This window comes from Diospyros lotus, chromosome 9 (assembly GCF_014633365.1).
Source record: "Diospyros lotus cultivar Yz01 chromosome 9, ASM1463336v1, whole genome shotgun sequence".
NCBI lineage: Eukaryota > Viridiplantae > Streptophyta > Magnoliopsida > Ericales > Ebenaceae > Diospyros > Diospyros lotus.
The window spans coordinates 2,032,855-2,053,225 of NC_068346.1; the positions used below are offsets into that span (position 1 = coordinate 2,032,855).

Consider the following 20,371-nt stretch of genomic DNA (forward strand, 5'->3'; position numbering starts at 1 on the left):
GGGTGATTAGGGTACCTTGCAGCTTGAGGTGAAGTGACTCGTGCAAAGTGAGAAGAGGGCATGCAAATCGAGGCAGGCACGCAAATCGAGTCAAACCGCGCTTGTCAATTTGAAATTTCGTCTAAAGGTGAGTGGTTCTACCCGAAAAGACTTTAAGTGACATGTGAATGGTTTACTGTGAGTGTTCATCCCTGTGGCTTGGTTTATTGTGATGGATTGTCCAAATGGTTATTTACACATGCATTAAATTTCGTACGGTAAATTGCATACATCGAAATGTTGCTTTTAAGCTATGCATGTTATGATTTTCGACATTGGCTTATTTTGTGTCGTCCATGTGGGATGTGGGTTGGTAACTTGTGACGTAACCCAAAGTGACAGCACTCGGGATGCGTACCTAGGATTAATGCTAGGTGACCTACTTGGGACGGGGCTGAGACGGACTTCACCCTACGGGACCCAAGTGGCGGGGCTGAGAGTGGACACCACCCCGGTTGTTGGCTCAAGTGGGGGGGCTGCGAGTGGACACCACCCTAGGTTCCTTTGAGCAATAGCATTAATGCCGAGGTGACGTCGATTCCAAGGATAGTACTGATGTGACACTCTTGGGGCTAGGGTTACGTTGGGTTTTGGAATGCTTTTGAATAGGAGCATAAAGCCTAGCAATGACAATGGGGTGATTCCCGGGTTCATATGTCGAGGTTGTCCCTCTTAAGCAGGATCAGTTTGCCAATGGGTCGATATGGTCGGGTCGCCTTAGAGAGATTGCACTTTCCCCGGTTAGGGCTAGGTGCTACGTGGGATTCTCTTAGGCAGGTGCATGTCGGGATTTATCGGTTTTATACATAATTTTGCATATATTCATGAAAATATTTTTGAACTCTCACTTAGATGATTCAGCATCTAATTTGGACTATGTCTCTGGAATATTCAAACGTTCTAGGTGAAAGCAGTGGCGCCACTGGAAAAAATGTCATCGAGATGTAGCTGTTATGATCAGTTTTATCTATGATTACGATGTTCAGAGATTATGTAATATATTTTCATCGGCTTGGTGGTTATCTGTAAAAAGAAATTGTCGGTTATATATATATATATATCATTGAGGTTTCGATCTTACTTCCGCTTATGTGATTGATAATGCCTGTCTTAGTTTATTATTAAATTTTAATATACTGAGAAGGTACGATCAGGATTGTCGGGAAATGATTGTGATGAGAGTATGTATATCGAAGGATTTATGTTGTGTTTAATTTTGAAAAAGAAGAAGAAGAAATTTCCCGAAATCTCGAGTTAGCGCACGCTTGGGAAAGAGTGGGGCATTACAAAAGATATTTTAGTTATAATATCTCTTCTCTAGTTCAAAGTGTACAAAAATGATTCAATATTAAAATAGCATTTCCGTATCAGCGGACAAAGAGCGACATATATTAATATAAAAATATATTATATCACATAAAATACCATTTCTTAAATATTGAAGAAAAATACTATTAGTACATTTTTGTGTATATTTTAGGTTATATAAATATGTATTAATGATAAAAAAATTTCTCATGAAGTGCATAAAGATACGTGAAGTGCATGTAAAATGAGAAATATTTTATTCATAATACCCTTTTATATAGTTCAAATCGTACAAAAGTGACCTATATCTAATTCAATATTGAAATAGCATTTCCGTATCAGCCCACAAAGAGCGACAGGGTGACAGAACAGGTGTCAGTAATTTAAGGGGAAAGGGACGGAGCCCCGCCCACCAGAGATCCGATTCCGATTGATTTCCCGCAATGAAGATTTCATCTTTATTCAGCTCTTGGCAGTTAGGCCCCACCAACGAAAGTGGCCCTTCAGGTGGAGCGGATTTCCCTCGTGATCTTTCGGAAAACAACATGGTTTTAATGACATTAATATTATGTATAATAATATGTAACATAATTAAAGGATGTGTTCTATATGATAATATATATTATTATAGTGGTATAGAGTGTTACGTAGATGTTTTTTATGTGCATAATAGGGTAAATTATCAAAATGATAACTGAATTTAGGATTAAGGTACAAAAAGATAATTAATTTTTAATTTGTTGTAAGTCGTCATTATATTTTAATTTTGTTATGTTTTCCATCACTCATACTAACTCTCATTAAATTTCATTAATGGGATGTTAAAGCAACAGAATTTTCTTATAATATTTTGTCACGCCAAAAGTTCAATCAACAAAGATAAATTGTCAAAAAGGTCACTGAACTTAAGGTTAAGATATAAAAAGGTTACTAAATTTTAATATGTGGTAAATCAGACATTATATTTTGATTTTGTTATATTTTTAGTTACTCATACTAATTATCGTTAAAACTCACTAACGAAATGCTGACGTAAAATATTAGAGGCCCAATCAACAAAACTTATTCTTTTTTCCACTTTATCACCTGTTCCACCCATTAAAAACACTGTTTAACATTTTGTCTATAACCCTTACTTAGGTTTAGAAAGTTTGTTTACAAAGAAATATTAGAGCCAAAATAATAAATAATATTTTTATTCAGGTTAAAGAATGTTTTTAATGGGTGTAGGTCAGATTTAGATGGATCAGGTGATGAGGTGAAAAAAAAAATCAAATTTTGTTGATTGGGTTTTTGATGGGGCAAAATATTTTAAAAATATTGTGTCACACCAGCATTCTTTTAGTGAAATTTAATAGTAGTTAGGCGTGATTGATTGAAAATATAATAAAATTAAAATCTAGTAATTAATTTATAATAATTTAAAAGTCAATGACCATTTCATACCCTGACCCTAAGTTTAGTATTATTTAGGTAATTTATCTTTGTTGATTGAGCTTCTAACATGGCAAAACATTATAAAAATATTTTGCCACATCAACATTTTGTTAGATAAATTTAAGAGTAATTAGTACGAGTAATTGAAAATATAACAAAATCAAAGTACAATTAATTGTCAAGAATTGCTTGAGCCAATTAGCTAGAAAAGAAAAGTTGAGATCCCCTTCGTTTCTAGAACAAATGTTTTAGTTTTGAATTCTAATTTAATTTATAACTTAAAATGTCCTAATATTTTTTGTTTTAAAAAGCCATAACATTTATTTAAAAAAAATAAAAAATATAAAAAAGTATGGCCAAATATATTTATTGTTATCAAAATATAATAATTAATTTATAATATAAAAAAGTATATCGATATGTAAGATTTGAGTGACTCTCCTAGTGATGAGAAACTTGAAACATATCTGAATAAGGAGGGTGGCTTTTATCATCATCAAGCCACTTATATATCCGCCATTTATATTCTAATACACATACAAATTTTTCTATTTTAATAAAATTTAATATATTTTTTATTTTTTTAATAAATTTAAATATTAAACTCTAAACCCTAAACGTTAGGTTTTGCAGCTTCTCCTCCGCCGTTTGCAACTCTTCGTCTATTGTGTTATTTTCTTCTTCATCTCTTGACTTAAGCCTTAAGGCAGGCAAAGACGGAACGTACGTCAACCGTGTGTTTGCCTTAGTGACAAAAGCAGTCGCACTCAAGAACAGATGCCAAAAATGTCTAAATTTTGGACCTTTACTGGACCAGGCTTAATTTTGTACATTTACTGGACCATGCTTATGACTAAATTTTGGACCTTTAATTACTGGACCATGCTTTGGGACCGCGTTGTGGCATCTGTTCTTGAGTGCGACAGCTTTTGTCCCCAAGGCAAACACACAGTTGAACAGTTGAGTTACTTTCTTCGCAATTAAAGTGACCATTGAGTTTCAATATATTATATTATGTATTTAATGTATTATATTATATATCATATCAATATCAATATCAATATAATGTAATGTGTCATAAAAAGTGTTAAAATGAAGCGTCCGAACTTCTCGAAGAGCCAGAGAGAGAGAGAGAGGGGGAGAGTTGAGAAGATGTCTAAAAAAAAGAGAGAGCAGAGGAGTCTAGTTGGTTTTTGAAATTCTTTTGCAACTGTGAAAAATTAAATATCTTTTAAATTAAATTCTTTTACAGCTTCTGTCACATGTAACGTGGCACTCTCCAATTGTTTTACGGGTTTGCTATTTAAGCACAAGACGGTAATGTTGTATGCGATACATAATTTTAATAGAAATAATTTACGAGTAGGATTAATAAATAATTTTAAATAAGATTATTATTAAGTGTCACACAAAATATAATACTTCTATGTCTAAATAACATTTTTTGTTTATTTAAATGTTGAACTGCAAAAGTGGAGAAATTTAGGAGAGGACTAAGTTGCACCAAAATAAAAGTAAAAATGGAAAATGAATACGATATGAAATAGAAATAGAAAATAATATTTTTTTAAAAAATAAGAAATGAAAATGTGGGAAAAGACGTAAATAAAAAAAATATAGGTGATTTTTTGTAAATAAAATTTTTAATATAAAAATAGTTATTTAATTAAGAAATAAATATAAATTCCACAATCCATTAATCTAACAAATATAAACATAAATTCTATAATGACCCATGACTTACTAATTAAAAATAAATAATAAATTTAAAAAAATAATCAAACATAATACAAATTAATAATAAATTTCTAAATTTACTTACTTTTAAAAACAAACAATAAATTTAAAAATGAAGGAGGATGACAACAACAAAGCAAGGCTTCATGAGATTGACAACGACAAGATAGGGCTTCACAAGACCGACAATGATGAAGAACGAACTCTGGGAGACCATCGACATAGAGACAAGATTCCAAGACTCGATGAAAAAGAACAACAACTACAAATTGAGTAAAAAATGAAGCAACCAAGACCCACAAAACTCTCGAAATACTGTCGCAATGATCAAGATGACAACCAAAGACCAATTTTGAGCACAAATTGACTTTTGGGAAATCGTCAATGGAAGACCCATGGGGGATCGTCGATTGTGGGAGAACCATGCCTGTGGAAGGCTATGGAGGACAACAATAAGATCGACAGTGACGACAGAAGCTATATATAGACCGTGGAGGACCTCAGCGAGGTCGACGGTGATTGCTAAGATGAGTCTCCAAGAAACAATTTGTTGTAGCTAGAAAAGGCTAAAAAAACTACACGATGATGTCTCCGAGAGCCTAAAATTATTTTTTGAGAAACCACGTCGACAATGATGAATGCTGCAAAAAGCCAACAAAACGACGACGATAAAACAACCAAGAGGAGATTTCATGTGGCAGAAAAAGATAGATAAATGAAGTAAAATCCATATGCGGCGCAAGGCCAGGCATATCAACAAATGAGCCATAAGGCGGTGAAATAGGCAATCATGCAAAACCCAACAAGAAAAGGTAGGCATTAGTGTTGAAGTAAGCAGAAGGAAAATTTGAAATGTGTCACTAAATCATATCTGAATCCAAATCTGGGATATTAAAGGACAAATCTAGGTTGATGAAGAAACCAATCTGGTTCCACATTTGTGTAATGGAGAATTAATTTTCATTCACACGTAGAAGCCCGGGGCTTGGAGATAAGAGGATAACTCGAGGCGAAAAGCATAAGAAGATAACATAAGTGCTTACTAATCTAATGAAACAAAGATCCAAGAAGCACATTTTGGACTCCTCAAGCCCTCAAAAGAAATCCAAACCCTTTAATAAGCTATAGGACAATAAATGCATGAAAAAGTTAAGATCCATCACCCACAGTTCTAGCAAACATGTACACACGACATTTGGGAGCTACATTGCAAAGCGTCCCTACAATCAGCCCACCTTGAAGTAATCCAACATGTGCTTATTGATCTGCTCCAAGTTTAAAAATCGAGTGACACTCCACCTAAGCTCTATTTCCCTTTAAACGATCTGGTCTTAAGTATTCCTCATTAAAAGTCCACAAGGGCAATCTAGCTAGAATTAGCTAAACCTAGATTCTACAAGGCGAACGGGTTTGAGATTAATTACCAACAAAGGACCAAGCATGAGCTCTCAGGCCCAATCCTAATCGTCAAACTCCTCATGATTTAAAAATCCTTATCACCTCTTGGTATGAGCAAAGCTTTCCCTTACACTCAAATTGGGGAGCCGCAACATTCTAACAAAAGGCCTATTAAGATGTTTAAGGGTTACTTGGATTAACAAACAAAGTGTTGAACCCAAGATCAAGCACATATCACCATGCCAAAAGGTATAACTGTTAGTAGAGGTGCAACTTTATTTTCTTAAACCCTATAGTAGCACAAAACCTCCACGGTGAGCTCCTTAAAGAATTATGGGTTCCAGGATTCTAAGGACCCAACAATCCCCTCCTTAGAACTGCTTCTGTGATGGTTCAAACCCACAACCTTACTCTAATACTAGTTGAACCCAAGATTAAGCACTTACCACCATACCAAAAGTTATACATGTTAGCAGAGGCACAACTTTATTTCCTTAAACCTTGCCAACGCAGAACCTTAATGGTGAGCCCTTAGAAAAATTATGGGTTCTAGGGACCCAACACAAAGGACTAGCCCCAAACACACGCAGATGGCCAAGACACATGAAGATGTTTAGGGCTCATTTACGTCGATAGACAAAGGACTCACCCCAAACACACAATGATGATGAAAACCTGTTAAGATATTCGGGGGTCACTTGTGTTGATGGATAAAGGACTCGTTTCGAACACAGGTGGATGGCCAAAAACTCATTAAGATGTTTAGGGTTCACTTTTGTCGATGGACGAAGGACTTTCCCTAAACACACGCGGATGATAAGGACATATTAAGATGTTCAAGGGTTACTTGTGTTAATGGACGAAAGACTAGCCCCAAACACATGCAGATGACAAAGATCGTTAGATGTTCAGGGGTCTTTTGGGTTGACAAATGAAAGACTTGCCCAAATACAAACGGATGGCCAAGAGTCATTAAGATGTTCGAGGGTTACTTACATCGATAGACAAAAGACTCACCTCAAACACAACTGGATGACGAAGACCCGTTAAGATGTTCAGAGGTCACTTACATCAATGAATAAAGGACTCATGCCAAACATATGCCAATGACAAGGATTGCTAAGATATTCAAGGTCACTTGCGTTAATAGACGAGAGACTCGCCTCTAACACATGCCAACGTTAAATACTTGTTAAGATATTTTAGGGTTGGTTGCGTACTTCGACAGACAAAGGACTCACCTCTAACACACCCAGATGTTAAAGACCCGTTAAGATGTTTGGGGACTGACGAATGACTCACCTTGAACATACGCAGATGACGAAGACCCATTAAGATATTTAGGTGTCATTTGCATGACGACTAAAGGACTCGCCTTAAATACACGCGAATGATTAGAAAATTTGTTAAGATGTTTGGGGGTCACTTGCATCGATAGAAGGACTTGCCCCAAACACACGTAGATATCTAAAAATTGAAGGGCAAAAGTTTGAGAACGATTTAAAAATTGAAAACACAAGAGCGCGAGAATGATTTAAGATCAATAACAATAGTCAAATGAAAGAGAAATAAAAGTAGCCAATGACATGATCTATATTTCCTCTGAGAAACTCAAATAAAAGAGTGGGGAACAATTATTGTGTCATAGGCAAAAGCTTATTAAAAGACTAAAAAAGTCCCAAAGCCCAAAATAACTTTTTGCCCTAGAAATGTGTAAATTTTCCTATAAATGGGAGGTCCCGTAAAATGCACAAACTAGATAATTTTAGCGGCGATTTTCTTTGGCATTTAGCGACGATTTTTAACCGTCGCTAAGTATTTTAGCGGCGATTTTAAAAACTACCACTAAATCAGCTGTCGCGGAGCATTTAGCAGCGATTTTCAGTAACTACTGGAATAACTGTAGCAAAATTAGTGATTTAGTGGTGATTTTTAAAATATTTAGCGGCGATTTTTGAATCACCGTAAAAATTAATAAAAATAAAAATTTTAATTTAGCGTAGTTTTTAGAATCGTCGCAAAAATTAAAAGAAAATTAAAATTTTATGTAGTGTTCTCTTTGTATTTCAATTTTGAGTTTTGAGTTTTGTGTTTTGAGTGTTTATTTTGATATTTTTAAAAACGGATTCTTTTTGTCATTCTGAAAAATTGTTTCTCAAAATTGAAAACTGAAAAAGGTATTTACTTTGAAATTTTGAAAAAAAAAATTATGATATTTTATTTAAAAAAATTAATTATTATTTAAATTAAAATAGTTTAATGCTATTATACTTTTAAATAATATATGAATTTTGAAGTTAGTGAATATTGTAATATGTTATGGGCGATCTCCGGAATTCAGCTGACGAGCTGGACTCGGTTGCGTAAGGCGAACCCAAAATACCCAAGGCACAATAGGCCGGCCGGAGTTCCTTAGAGGCTCGCCAGGCCCAGAGATCGAGAACCACCAATGAAGTCTCATGGTAAAAAGTCAGGTCACCTAAAGACAGCGAGCTCGCTCTAAGCGAGCTCACTCAAAACAACATCCCAGCATCACAACATCACGACTTCCGCTTCACCGAAAGATGCGCCAAAGATTAGAACAGCAAGGAGACCGCGAGATTGTTGGAAGTGATATACACCTGCCTATCAGAAGTAATTCAAATCCCTGAAGACAAGGAACCTATCCTTGATATTCCGGAGTCGATAAGGAAAGCGCCATCAACATAATAGACTCCTTCCATATTTAGAACTGATTCGAATTGTAAACAACACGATTCTATTTATAGAGAAGAAGACGCCACTGTAAAGGGATCGATAAAAAAAAATTACATACTGTGACTCTGCTAGAATAACCAGAGAACAGCCATGGACTAGGCATCATTCGAGTCGAACCACGTAAAAATCTTGTGTGCTTATTGTTGGTTCATTTACTTCTGTTCCTTACTCTTCGGCACCTGTTATTGCATTGCAGGCTCTCGAACTTCGGTTGACGGTTCTCGTACGTCAACATCTTGGCGCTAGAAATAGGGCTCGCACTGATCGATAGCAATGGCAAGAGAAAGGAATGCGCGAAGCTTTGATGCAATCATCGATTTGCCGGAAAATCGTGACAACCGACCGCACGATGATCCGCCTGTCGGAAGGTCCGTTGCCCCAGCAACAGAAACTTCGGTTCCACTAATTACCGGAGTCACTGCTGGAATACCCCTGCGGGCTCCGGCTCAACCTACCGCCCCAACCGACGGAGCAGGGGCGATTCAAGCCTGGCAGCAACGTCAGGAAGCACTGGAAAACATCGTAAGGTAGCTTGCTGAGGCGGTCAGGGCCCTTGCCCGGGCTCAGCCGCAAACGGCCCCGAGACAGCCAGAACCACCATCACCCCGGAGAGCTCGCCACCCACAAGAGGGAAGGCCCTTGCCAAATGAAAGAGAAGCGGACAGAGTTCCCTCGCCAGAAGGGTCAGTAAATTCCCCCAACTCAAAGTCCAAAAGTACAGACTCCCCGTTATATCGCTCCCCAGGGAGAGGAAGCAGGCGACCACAGCCCCAGCGATTTGCGGACCAGGACACAACTGTAGAGGAGTTGCTCCAAAGGGTGCAGGAGTTGGAGGCACGGCAAGGAACTAGTGGCCAAAATAGTGGCTACGGAGAGAGGACGCCGTTCATGAGAGAAGTTGAGCTCGAAGCTCTCCCCAGGAGATTCAAGGTTCCGAGCATACCGCAGTACAATGGGGACAGCGACCCCTATGACCATCTGGACGCATTCAATGTCCAGATGGACCTGCAGACCACTAGCTCGCTGGTAAAGTGTCGAGTGTTCCCCGCGACCTTGGGAGACATTCCGCGTGCTTGGCTCAGAAGCCTTCCATCTCGTAGCATTGGCAGTTGGGAAGAATGCCAGCGGAGGTTCCTCGGTCAGTACAGGGCACTGAGGCGGTAGCTCACTCCTCCGTGCCACCTAGCCACGATTTTCCAAAGGTCGAGCGAGTCCCTCAAGGACTACATCGCCAGGTTCCGGCGCGAGGTGAGTAACGTCGAAAGTCCCTCTGATGAAAGTATCCTAACGGCCATCTCGGCAGGCCCCCGGAAAGACGGGAAGCTCTATGAGAGCATTTACAAATCCCTCGTTACAGATCTGGGGGAGTTCTATGAGCGAGCTGCAAAGGAGATCCGGTGGGAAGAGGCATTCGGTTCAAAGAAGTCCGCCGGACATAAGGAGGAAGCAGGGAGTTCTAGCCGAGATAGGAAAAGAAACGACGGGGGAAATGGAAGGGACAACCGTGATGAGCGGTCTAGCAATCAGGTAGCCAAGCGAGCTCGACGGGAAGAGCGGGAGGAGTGACCTCCAAGGCAGGGCCGTTTCAACAACTATGCGACCCTATCGGATTCTCAAGAGAGGATTTTCGCTATGGAGAAGATGAGAGAAGATTTCGGGAGGCCGAACTCGATTAAAACTCCCAATAAGTTCAGAAACCGGGAGAAGTTTTGTGTGTACCACAACGAGGTAGGGCTATACCCTAAAAGATGCAATTGAAGAACTGATTCGAAGGGGCCGGCTGCGAGATTACGTGGTGCGACCTTCAAACCAGCCACCCCAGCAGACAAATCAACGACCTCCCCCGGAGGATGAGCATGCGCCTGCGGTTCGAACGATCTACACAATCCACGGTGGACCTCACCTCGCAGGCACATCGAACAGGTCGCATGAAAGGTATGTACGCGAAGCTAATCACGTCTTGATAGTAGGATCTGTTGAGCAGACGGGACCATCTAAGTGAACTAGGGTGGCAATGAAAGAAATCACCTTCTCCGAAGATGATGCCAGGGACATACACTGGCTGCACAATGACGCCCTTGTCATTCGTGCTCGCATCGACAACATGGAGGTACGAAGAATAATGGTAGACACTGGAAGCTCGGTGAACGTGATGTATAGGGCATGTTTCGACCAAATGGGACTAGGGCCCAAGCAATTGAGCTCGTCCCCAGAGCCGCTCTATGGATTCACGGGAGATGCAGTTGTTCCCATAGGGTGGGTTAAACTCCCATTCACTGTTGGGAGCCCAAGTCGCGAAGCAACGGTGATGGCAGAATTCCTCATTATTGACTGTCCCTCAACGTACAACGTCGTGCTCGGGCGGCCGGTGATGAACGAGCTGGACATGGTCGCCTCAATTAAGGCTCTGACCGTCAAGTTCCCGACCGACAATGGAACAGGATGCGTGTGGGGAGAACAGCACCTCGTGAGACGCTGCTATGAGGACGCGGTCAAGATGGGGGCCAAAGGAAAGAGAGTAAACGTGGTCGTAGGAGGAGCTCAGCGACCTTCAAGTCAGAGCGGGGTAAATTATGACCTGGATCCTCGAGAAGTGGATTGTGACAAAGCCTTCGACTCGGTGGAAGAACTTGAAGAAGTCCCGGCCAGCGAAGTGGATGCTGAAAGGTGTCTGAAGCTCGAAAAGAATCTGGCCCCTAAGGTAAAGTATCAATTGGTTGAATTCCTTAAAGCTAACCTGGACGTGTTTGCTTGGAACCATGAAGATATAGTAGGCATAGCCCCGGAGGTCATGTCACACAGGCTCAACGTGGACCCCAGCTACAGACCAGTGCGGCAGAAGAGGGGGCCAATGACTCTAGAGCGTTACGCCGCTCTTAAAGAGGAGGTGGATAAGCTCTTGGACAATGGATTCATCAGAGAAGCCCAATACCCAGTCTAGGTAGCCAATCCAGTCCTGGTGAAGAAAAAGAACGGAAAATGGAGGACCTGCATCGACTTTACCGACCTGAACAAGGCCTGCCCAAAAGACAGCTTTCCCCTTCCCAGGATTGACCAGCTCGTGGATGCAACAGCGGGGCACCAGCTCCTCAGTTTCATGGACGCCTACTCGGGATACAACCAGATCCCCATGAATTCTAGCGAGGAGGAGCACACGTCGTTTATCACCGATCGTGGACTGTACTGCTACAAAGTTATGCCGTTCGGATGGAAGAATGCTGGGGCCACCTACTAGAGGCTCGTGAATACAATGTTCGAAGCGCAGATTGGGAGAACAATGGAGGTATATGTCGACGATATGTTGGTTAAATCTGAGCAGGTCGCAGATCATGTTCGCGATTTAGGAGAAATGTTCGAGGTCCTCAGGAGCTATCGCATGAAACTAAATCCATTGAAGTACGCTTTTGGAGTGGCTTCCGGGAAATTCTTGGGATTCATGGTCAACAACAGAGGCATCGAGGCCAACCCGGAGAAAATAAAGGCCTTGCTAGATATGAGATCTCCCACAAAGAAGAAGGATGTACAGAGCCTTACCGGTTAGGTCGCTGCCCTGAGCCGCTTTATCTCCAAAGCGACTGACAAGTGTATTCCTTTCTTCAATACGTTAAGGAAGGCCCAAGGCTTCGATTGGAGCGAAGAATGCGAGCTCACCTTCCAGCAGTTGAAGGCGTATATGGGGCAAGCGCCGCTACTTTCAAAACCCAAGGATGGGAAAAAATTGGTCATCTATTTGGGAGTATCAGAGCACGCTCTTAGCGCAATATTGGTTCGGGAGGAAGAAGGGGTGCAATACCCCATCTACTACGTCAGCAAGAGGTTGGTGGACACGGAAACAAGGTACACACTGATGGAGAAGCTCGCATACTGCCTAGTCACAGCATCGAGGAAGTTGTGTCCCTATTTCCAAGCCCATCAGATCGATGTTCTGACCAAGTACCCCCTGAAGCAGATTTTACAGAAACTAGACACCTCAGGTCACCTGCTGAAATGGGCGATCGAGCTCGCTCAGTTCGACTTGGAATATAGACCAAGGACGGCTATCAAAGGACAAGCACTCGCGGATTTCATTGCTGAATTCACTGGACCAGCCCAAGTGGGAGAAGAAGCCTCGGAAGGACCATCCTGGGAACTATATGTTGACGGATCGTTAAACGATCAAGGAGCTAGAGCTGGAGTTATGTTAATCAGCTCGGAGGGCCACAGGATCCTCTGTGCCCTACGATTCGATTTCCGAGCTACCAACAATGAGGCGGAGTACGAGGCATTGCTCGCAGGGCTACGCCTGGCAAAAGAAGTACGAGCTGAAGCAGTTGTAATCCTCAGCGACTCCCAACTGGTCGTTAATCAAATACGAGGGGAATATCAAGCGAAGGGTGCAAAGATGGCAGCATACCTGCTCAAAGCGCGCGAACTTCTGGCCCTTCTCCCAAGATTAGAGGTACGCCAGATTCCCCGTTCTCAAAATTCTCATGCGGACGCACTAGCTCGACTGGCAACTGCGCAAGATACAAAGTTCCTGGGGGCTATACCGGTGGAATTTCTAGCTGCTCCTAGCACGGAACAATCGGCTGAGACGATGGAGATTGGCACGCCCCAGGGTTCATGGATGAGTCCTATTCTGGAGTATCTACGGGGCGGAAAGCTGCCAATAGACAAACTCGAAGCACGCAGACTGCGAGCTCGAGCTGTCCGCTACTGTATCCACGATGAGGTGTTGTATAAGCAAGGATTCATAGCTCCACTGTTAAGGTGTATCGAGGGCCCCGATTGTCGGATCGTGTTGGAGGAAATACATGCTGGACATTGCGGCAACCACGCTGGGGCTCTGTCGCTAGCCCAGAAAGCACTTCGGCAGGGATTCTATTGGCCCACGATGAAACAGGATGCGATAGAGCTGGTAAAAAGGTGTGAAAGTGCCAACGGTTTGCTAAAGTCCCGCGAGCTCCTCCGGCCTACCTCCAACAGATGAGCAGCCCGTGGCCATTTGCTTTCTGGGGCATGGACCTGATCGGGCCGCTCCCAACGGCTCGAGGCAACTGCAAGCACGCTATCGTGGCGGTAGATTACTTCACCAAGTGGGCCGAAGCGAAAGAACTCGCCGAAATATCCACCTCCAAGGTACAAAAATTCGTTTGGGATAATATCATTTGCAGGTTTGGGGTCCCACAGCAGATAATTACGGACAACGGGACTTAATTCACCAACGAGCAGTTCATTCGATTTTGTGAGTCACTAGGCATTCAAAAGAGCTTCACAGCCGTAGATCACCCCCAAGCGAACGGGCAGGTCGAGGCAGTTAACAAGATCATCAAACACGCCCTAAAGACGAAGCTAGAAAACAGGAAGGGCGCTTGGGCAGACGAACTGCAAACAGTGCTCTGGGCATATTGGACGACAGCTCGCACCAGCACAGGGGAGACTTCTTTTTCGTTGGCCTACGGATCCGAAGCTATGATCCCAGCAGAAGGGAATCACGAACTGCTAGCTGTAAATTTGGATCTACTGGAGGAAGCAAGAGACATAGCTCGTTTAAAGAATGTCGTATACCAACAAAGGGTAGCGCGTTACTATAACAAAAAAGTCCGGATCAGGCATTATAAAGTTGGGGATCGAGTACTACGCTTAATACTTCTCGCAGCTTGGAAAGCCAATGACGGCACGCTTGGCCCAAATTGGGAAAGATCCTTTGTCATTCACAAAGACTTGGGCAATGGGGCGTACCATCTAACCAACATGGACGGAGCTGCCCTCCCGCCAGCTTGGAACGCGGAACACCTCCGCCCCTACTATCAGTAAAAGTGTTTATTTTTGCCTATGTTTCATGTTACAATTCTTTAAACTCGATTGAGATCAATAAATTTTTGCCTGATCAATTTTGCTGCTCTTTGTTGTCTATTCTCCACCACGACATCTTAACATTTTCGGGGAAAGGGTAAAAACCATGGTTTGCGAGTTGGGGCCCATTCATCTTAGTCGACGGGCTATGGTTTGCGGCTTATCTGAGAATTGCTCTTGGTCCGGTCGTGGTTTGCCAGCTGAGGCCCATTCATCTTGACCCAATGTCACGGTTTGCCGCCTATTTGGGCAACCACTTCCATCTCGAGCGAAGGGATCACTAGCTGAGACCCCCATGGTCTGCGGTCTACCTGGGTATTCTCCCTCCTCGAACCAACCACGTGTAGGATCATCACGAGGATACATAGCATGCAACGAAAGCATTTTTTTTAAATAAAAACTTATCACTGGGAGCTACCCAGAAGCACACACACTCTTAAGTCACGTTCCCAGGGCCCTGGATTATTTGATTATTCTTGGACAATCACAAGGGGGTGAATCACATAAACTATCTTGTATTAGTCTGTCTTAGCTAATTAGAAACCATACTCCCAACTCAAAAGGTTATTGATCTTTGATAGACCTCACCTACAGTGAATCTAAGAATATAGCTCTAAGTTCACTAGACCACCAACTAATACTGAAGTATTAGAGTACTCGTCCATGTAGTAGCAGTAATATACTAGCTCCATGATAATTAGTACTTTGTCATTAGCTTCTATCACAGGTCCACTCTACGCATTCCAAATGCGCTTGTACAATTAGAGTAAACGGACTGTTTACTGGCTAAGGCAAGCCATCCTCTATTAGGATCTATTGCACAATGATCTTATCATGATAGAATGCCCAGTTCTATCAAAAGATCAAGAGTAATATTTTCTTAATTATTAAGTACCCATGATTCATGCCTAACTGTGAAGAACGACCCATCACATGAATCACTTACTTAATAGCATGGACACTTTTCCAACAATTAAATGCAAATAATATATGTGCCATAAACTGACTAAAAGAAACATCATTATCATAAATTAAACAAAACTTATCTTTAGGGCATACATTTCCAATAATCTCCCACTTGCACTCAAAGACTATGAAAATCCATAAGTTCCCACCCCTATGACATCTAAGTGTCTTCGAAAGACCTTCTCTGCCAAAGGCTTGGTGAAAGGATCCGCTAGATTGTTTGATGTAGATATCTGGTCCACCACTATCTCATTCTTCTGGATGAACTCCTGAATGAGGTGGTACTTCCTCTCAATATGCTTGCGCTTTCTGTGGTTCCTTGGTTCTTTGCATTGTGACACTGCTCCGGTGTTGTCACAATAAAGTATAATAGGCTTTTCCACATGCGGTACAACTCCTAGTTCTATAAGGAACTTTCGGAGCCATACTGCTTCCTTGGACGCCTCTGATGCTGCTACATACTCAGCTTCCATGGTGGAATCAACAATACAAGATTGCTTGATACTCCGCCATGAAATAGCTCCTCCAGACAAGGTGAAAACATATCCACTAGTGGATTTTCTTTCATCCTTATCAGCTTGGAAATCTGAGTCTGTGTAGCCTACTGGAACTAAGTCATCAGCTCTGTAGACTAGCATATAATCCTTAGTAGCCTTAAGGTACTTGAGTATATGCTTTATAGCTTGCCAATGTGCTTCCCCTGGATTTGACTGAAATCTACTTATCATGCCTACAGCAAAGCAGATATCTGGCCTGGTACACAGCATGGCATACATGAGACTTCCTACAGCTGAAGCATAAGGAATCCTACTCATGCGCGCCTTTTCTTCCTCTGTCTTGGGACAATCCCTGGAAGATAAGCCCAATCCGTGTCTAAAAGGAATTAATGCCCCTTTATACTGATCCATACTGAACCTGACCAATATCTTGTCAATATAAGAAGATTGGGATAAACCTAACATTCTCTGCTTCCTATCTCTAAGAAGCTTTATACCGAGAATGTAACTAGCTTCTCCCATATCTTTCATGCTAAATTGACTTGATAGCCAAATATTTATTGATGACAACATCCCTACATCATTTCCTATGATGAGAATGTCATCAACATATAACACCAGAAAAGACACTTTTTCACCATTTGTTTTCTTATACACGCATGGTTCATCTACGTTTGGAATAAATCCATAAGATTTTATAGACTCATCAAAACGTTTGTTCCATGCCCTTGATGCCTGCTTAAGTCCATAAATGGACTTCTTAAGCTTGCAGACCATGTGATCTTAGCCTTTCACAACATAGCCTTCTGGTTGGGACATATAGATGTCTTCACTAAGATGGCCATTAAGAAAGGCCGTCTTAACATCCATTTGCCATATCTCATAGTCATAATGACATGCTATGGCAAGGAGTATGCGAATGGATTAAAGCATGGCTACTGGTGAAAAGGTTTCCTCATAATCGATCCCTTCTTTCTGAGTAAATCCTTTTGCAACCAACCTTGCTTTAAAGGTTTGCACCTTTCCATCCGCTCCCCTTTTCCTCTTGTATACCCACTTACACCCTATGGGTTTTACCCCTTCAGGTGTAGCTATAAGATCCCAAACCTGATTGAGATGCATAGACTCAATCTCGGCATCCATTGCAAGGTGCCACTTGTCTACATCGACATCAAGGACAGCCTCCTTGTATCTAGTAGGATCTTGTTCCTGATTGTCAGAGACTAGCTCGAAAGCTTCTCCTGTCCATCTATTAGGAACTTTAGTTTCCCTCCCACTACGACGAGGCTCCGTGCGTATAGAAACACTCGGTTGTGTCTCTTTTGGTTCCTCAATTGGGACACTAGATGTGCCTGAAGTTTGTTCAGAAGACAACTTCTCATCTAGTTCTACTCTGCTTGAACCCTTAGTGGACATACTCTGATCATCCTCCAAGTATCTAGCATGAGTACTGATTAGTACTTTCTGCTCCTTAGGATAATAGAAATATCCACCACTAGTGCCTTTTGGATATCCTATGAAGTAGCATAATTCTGACCTTGGTTCCAACTTACTCCCCTTAGTCAATACATAAGCTGGACAACCCTATATCTTGAGATGATTTAGACTAGGCTTTCGTCCCGTCCACATCTCATAGGGTGTCCTAGGTACAGACTTGGAGGGTACCAAGTTCAGAATGTATGCTGCCGTTTCTAAGGCATATCCCCAAAAAGAAATAGGAAGAGATGCATGGCTCATCATGCTTCTTACCATCTCCATTAGAGTCATGTTCCTTCTCTCACTGACTCCATTCTGCTGGGGGGTCCCAGGCGCAGTCAATTGAGAAACTATACCGTGATGTACTAAGTAGTCCTTAAACTCTCCAAGAAGGTACTCTCCACCACGGTCTGACCTCAAAATTTTGATCAATTTACCTGTTTGACGCTCCACTTCAGCCTTAAACTCTTTGAATTTATCAAAAGAATCAGACTTGCGCCTCATCAGATAAATATAACCAAAACGAGTGTGGTCATCCGTAAATGTGATGAAGTACTCGTAACCTCCTCTAGCAGGTGTAGTCATTGGACCACAAACATCACTATGAACTAACTCTAATATGTTTTTGGCTCTACCTGCCTTCTGAGTAAATGGCCTTTTGGTCATTTTGCCCATTAGGCATGATTCACACTGAGGCCATTCTTCCAATCTCAATGAGCCCAAGGGCCCATCATGGATTAGCCTCTGAATCCGATTAGGATTAATGTGCCCTAATCTTAAGTGCCATAGATAAGAGTCATTAGATGATAATGTTCTCTTCTTATTAACTGGTTCAGTCTCAGAGTTGTTTATTTGACTTTTAATAGGATTAATATAATAAAGATTCCCAAATACGTTGCCTGAACAAATAACCTGTCCATTTCTACTGATGGTGACACCAGAATGGAACGAAACAGAATAACCATAAGAAATCAATTTAGAAACTGAAATTAAATTCTGTCTCAAAGCAGGAACGTATAAAACATCTTTCAGAATTAAAATCCTATTAGAATCAAAAAAACAAATGCAAAACTCCCACTGCTTCAGCCCATACTCGAGCTCCACTAGCTACCAGCATTCCATGCTCTCCTTCAAGTAGAGTCCTTGTCTTTCTGAACCTCTGCAAAGAGTTACAGACATGATCAGTGGCTCTTGAATCAACTATCCAAGAGGATGAAGATCCTACAAAACTGATGGATTCTAAGTAAAGAGCAATACCAGTTGCTTTCACCTTGAGGGCAGGACAATCCTTTTTTCAGTGTCCTTTTTGCCCACATTTGAAGCACTTGCCTTTGGGCTTGGCATCGGCCTGACTAGCTCCGGGCTTTCTAGGCTTGCCCCCTACTTTGTTCTGACCCTTCTTCTTCTTGAAGTTCTTAGCTTTAGGGCCAACTCTAGGAGAAGATGCAGAATGAATAGCTAGAGCCTTCGAGGTAGGCTTCATGATCTTCTATGTCGCCTGGAGCTCTTTCATGAGCTCCACTAGATTCATCTCTAACTTATTCATGTTATAGTTCAATTTGAACTGCGAGTATGAATCTGGCAAAGTCTCTAAAACCATGTCTACCTGACTCTCAGCATCTATCGTCGCTCCTAAAACCTTAGCTTCCTCGAAGTAAGCAATCATTTTGAGCATGTGCTCTAGAACTGATGCCCCCTCAGCCATCCTGGTAGTCATAATTGCCTTAAAAGCTTCCTGCCTCGCGGGCCGGCTCTTATCAGCGAACATGGTGCGCAACGACACATCAATATCATAAGCAGTAGGCGTATGCTCATGCTTCGATTGAAGCACATCGGACATGGAAGCCAACATGTAGCATCGTGCCATCTCGTCAACATTCTTCCATTCCGCCTCTGCCTGACGCTCCTCGTCAGTAGAGTTTCTCCCAATTACAGGACAGGGGTCAGTCAGAACATACTTGTACCCTTCAGCTGCGAGTACTATGTTCAACTTCCTCTTCCAGTCAACATAATTACCCCCATCCAGCTTAGAATCCTTGAGGATCATAGTAAGGGGACTGAAAAAACCTCCACCAGACATTCCTGTACAATTTATGGAAAAATAAGACGTTTAGACAAGGCACATATAAAACAAATATTTTGCACATAAGCTCATATTATGTCTTGAAAATAGATTTCCCTTAAACTATTATCAATAATATGTCATTTGGCTCTTAGAAGAACTAACAGAGCTCCGATAGGGAGGTTGATAATTCTCTAAGTTAAGTGTATAACCACCACAAACTAAACTTCCTGAATAGGAAATGATCTAGAGAATAATTCCGTCGATAGGGCGGCCACTATCTCACATTCCCTACGGATAATCTTGCATTATTACCTCCAACGATAGGCCGGCCGATAACAACACATATCCTAGGTTTTAGTTATACCTTTACCATTAGATCTAGATCCTTATGGAATAGCCATCCTATAGGGGGTCATGCTCAGAATGACACAAGGGTATCCACGATCTCTAATTAAAGGTGTGGAGGAAGCCATGGGGTCGTTGGAACCCCTCTCCCACTTAATCTTTTAAAATAAGGGTTTTGATTAAAAACATTTTTTTTTTCTTTTTCTTTTGGATTCCATTAATACTTAGAAAAATATCTAAACTTGAAACACTCTCTAATCCAAGGATAAAAAAAACTTTGAGAGAGTAAACCATAAGTTAATTTTTCTTTTGATTAATTAACCCAAATTTAAACCTTATGATGAAATATCTAAGTTTACGTTTACTTTCTATACCAAGGGATAAATCCTTTGAGAAGGTAAACCTGTAAACTAATTTCATCATTTGGTTTAATAAAACGTTTTCATGAATTAACTCCACATATGATCACAGTTGAAAAAGCACAATAAACGAGTTACATGCTTTTCTATTC

At 41.5% G+C, this 20,371-nt stretch overlaps 2 protein-coding genes across 2 annotated transcripts; one reads left to right on the forward strand and one right to left on the reverse strand.

Annotated features, from left to right (window-relative positions):
• Positions 1-12,349: 12,349 nt before the first annotated feature.
• On the forward strand, positions 12,350-13,645 carry LOC127809995 (uncharacterized). The gene has a single exon (XM_052349210.1). The coding sequence runs from the start codon at positions 12,350-12,352 to the stop codon at positions 13,643-13,645; it is 1,296 nt and encodes a 431-aa protein (XP_052205170.1).
• Positions 13,646-18,939: 5,294 nt separating this feature from the next.
• Positions 18,940-19,530, reverse strand: LOC127809997 (uncharacterized). Its single transcript, XM_052349211.1, has one exon. The coding sequence runs from the start codon at positions 19,528-19,530 to the stop codon at positions 18,940-18,942; it is 591 nt and encodes a 196-aa protein (XP_052205171.1).
• Positions 19,531-20,371: the final 841 nt, after the last annotated feature.

Excerpts from the sequence above, each read along its gene's own strand:
- LOC127809995 (XM_052349210.1), top strand. The coding sequence starts at position 12,350 with ATGGGGCAAGCGCCGCTACTTTCAAAACCCAAGGATGGGAAAAAATTG.
- LOC127809997 (XM_052349211.1), bottom strand. The coding sequence starts at position 19,530 with ATGTCTGGTGGAGGTTTTTTCAGTCCCCTTACTATGATCCTCAAGGAT.